The sequence below is a fragment of the Myotis brandtii genome, unplaced genomic scaffold (genome assembly GCF_000412655.1).
Source record: "Myotis brandtii unplaced genomic scaffold, ASM41265v1 scaffold691, whole genome shotgun sequence".
NCBI classification, from domain to species: domain Eukaryota; kingdom Metazoa; phylum Chordata; class Mammalia; order Chiroptera; family Vespertilionidae; genus Myotis; species Myotis brandtii.
In genome coordinates, this window is record NW_005370704.1 from 1,363,038 (window position 1) to 1,364,383 (window position 1,346).

The following is a 1,346-nucleotide window of genomic DNA, read 5'->3' on the forward strand; positions in this document are numbered from 1 at the left end:
GCCGGTGCTCGCCCACCGCAGTGGGGAGGAGGGAACCGCTCACCCAGTGCGTGTGGCCTTTACAGCGCATGGGCTGGCCTGGCCAGGCGGGCATCAGCCCGCACACTGAAGGGTCACAGGTCCGATTCCCGGTCAAGGGCACATGCCTGGGTTGCAGGGGCAGTGCCCAGCCCCACTCTGGGCATGTGCAGGAGGCAGCCAATTGATGTCTCCCTCACATCGCTGTTCCTCTCCCTCTCTTCCCGCTCTCTCTGTAAAACTCATTGGGAAAATACCCTCGGGTGAGGATTACCAAAAGCACCCCAACATTTGGCTGGAAACAGGGCCGGGGTGTTGGCCGAGCCCCCGGGCGTGGGAGAACTCTTCCCGTTAGAATAGAGGTTAGACCTGGGCCCAGTCGGGGACGGGGGAGCCGTGGCCCGAGCCTCGAAGCTCGGACGGCAACGAGTGGACCAGAGCTAAAGGGACCGCTCAGCGCGCTGTGCCCGGGGACGGTCACAGGGCCCCGCTGCCCCACGGGAGGGACATGGCTCTGACCCACTCGCCCCCAGGAGGAACCTGTCCCTGGTGAAGGAGCTGGGTGACCGGGCGGCCCAGGGCAGGGCCTACGGCAACCTGGGCAACACCCACTACCTACTGGGGAGCTTCGTGGAGGCCACGACCTTCCACAAGGAGGTGAGTGGCAGCTGGCGGGGTGGGCAGCGGCGGGCGGCCTGACACCCACCCCAGGCTGGCCGGGGCTTGGTGAGCGCCTGGTGCCCTGGCTGAGGGCCCCCTGGTGCCGGTTACTGGGGGGACCCAGAGCCAGTACAGCCGTTCCCATATGGACTCGGGACGGTCAGGACCGCTGGCTCCTGGGGGACCCTGATTAGGGCCAGGACACTCGCTGGGCCATCGGCCTCCTGGTCTGAGTGGCTGTGCGGGGCCACTGGGCAGAGGCCGGACCACGTGCACTGGGCTCTGTGTTGATCCTGGCGAAGGAATTTGGAGACAAGGCCGCCGAGCGGAGGGCCTACAGCAACCTGGGGAACGCCCACATCTTCCTGGGGCGCTTCGACGTGGCGGCCGAGTACTACAAGTAGGCACCCCGCAGCCGGGAGGGGGGCCAGGTGGGGTCCCCCCCACCCCAGGAGGGCTGACTGACAGCCGTGGGCCAGGGCTGCCGGGGCTTGGTGAGCGCCTGGTGCCCTGGCTGAGGGCCCCCTGGTGCCGGTTACTGGGGGGACCCAGAGCCAGTACAGCCGTTCCCATATGGACTCGGGACGGTCAGGACCGCTGGCTCCTGGGGGACCCTGATTAGGGCCAGGACACTCGCTGGGCCATCGGCCTCCTGGTCTGAGTGGCTG

The 1,346-nt window shown here is 67.6% G+C and overlaps 1 protein-coding gene across 1 annotated transcript in view; it reads left to right on the top strand.

Moving 5' to 3' along the window:
- The window catches only part of GPSM1 (G-protein signaling modulator 1), a gene marked incomplete at its 5' end in the record, with an annotated part of 3,162 nt that extends 1,848 nt beyond the window's left edge, over window positions 1-1,314 (top strand). Inside the window, 3 exons of the mRNA XM_014529698.1 lie at window positions 465-675; window positions 750-756; window positions 970-1,314. Of these exons, the coding sequence (XP_014385184.1) occupies window positions 465-675; window positions 750-756; window positions 970-1,082 (331 nt within the window). The remainder of the gene's footprint in view (window positions 1-464; window positions 676-749; window positions 757-969) is intronic.
- Window positions 1,315-1,346: the final 32 nt, after the last annotated feature.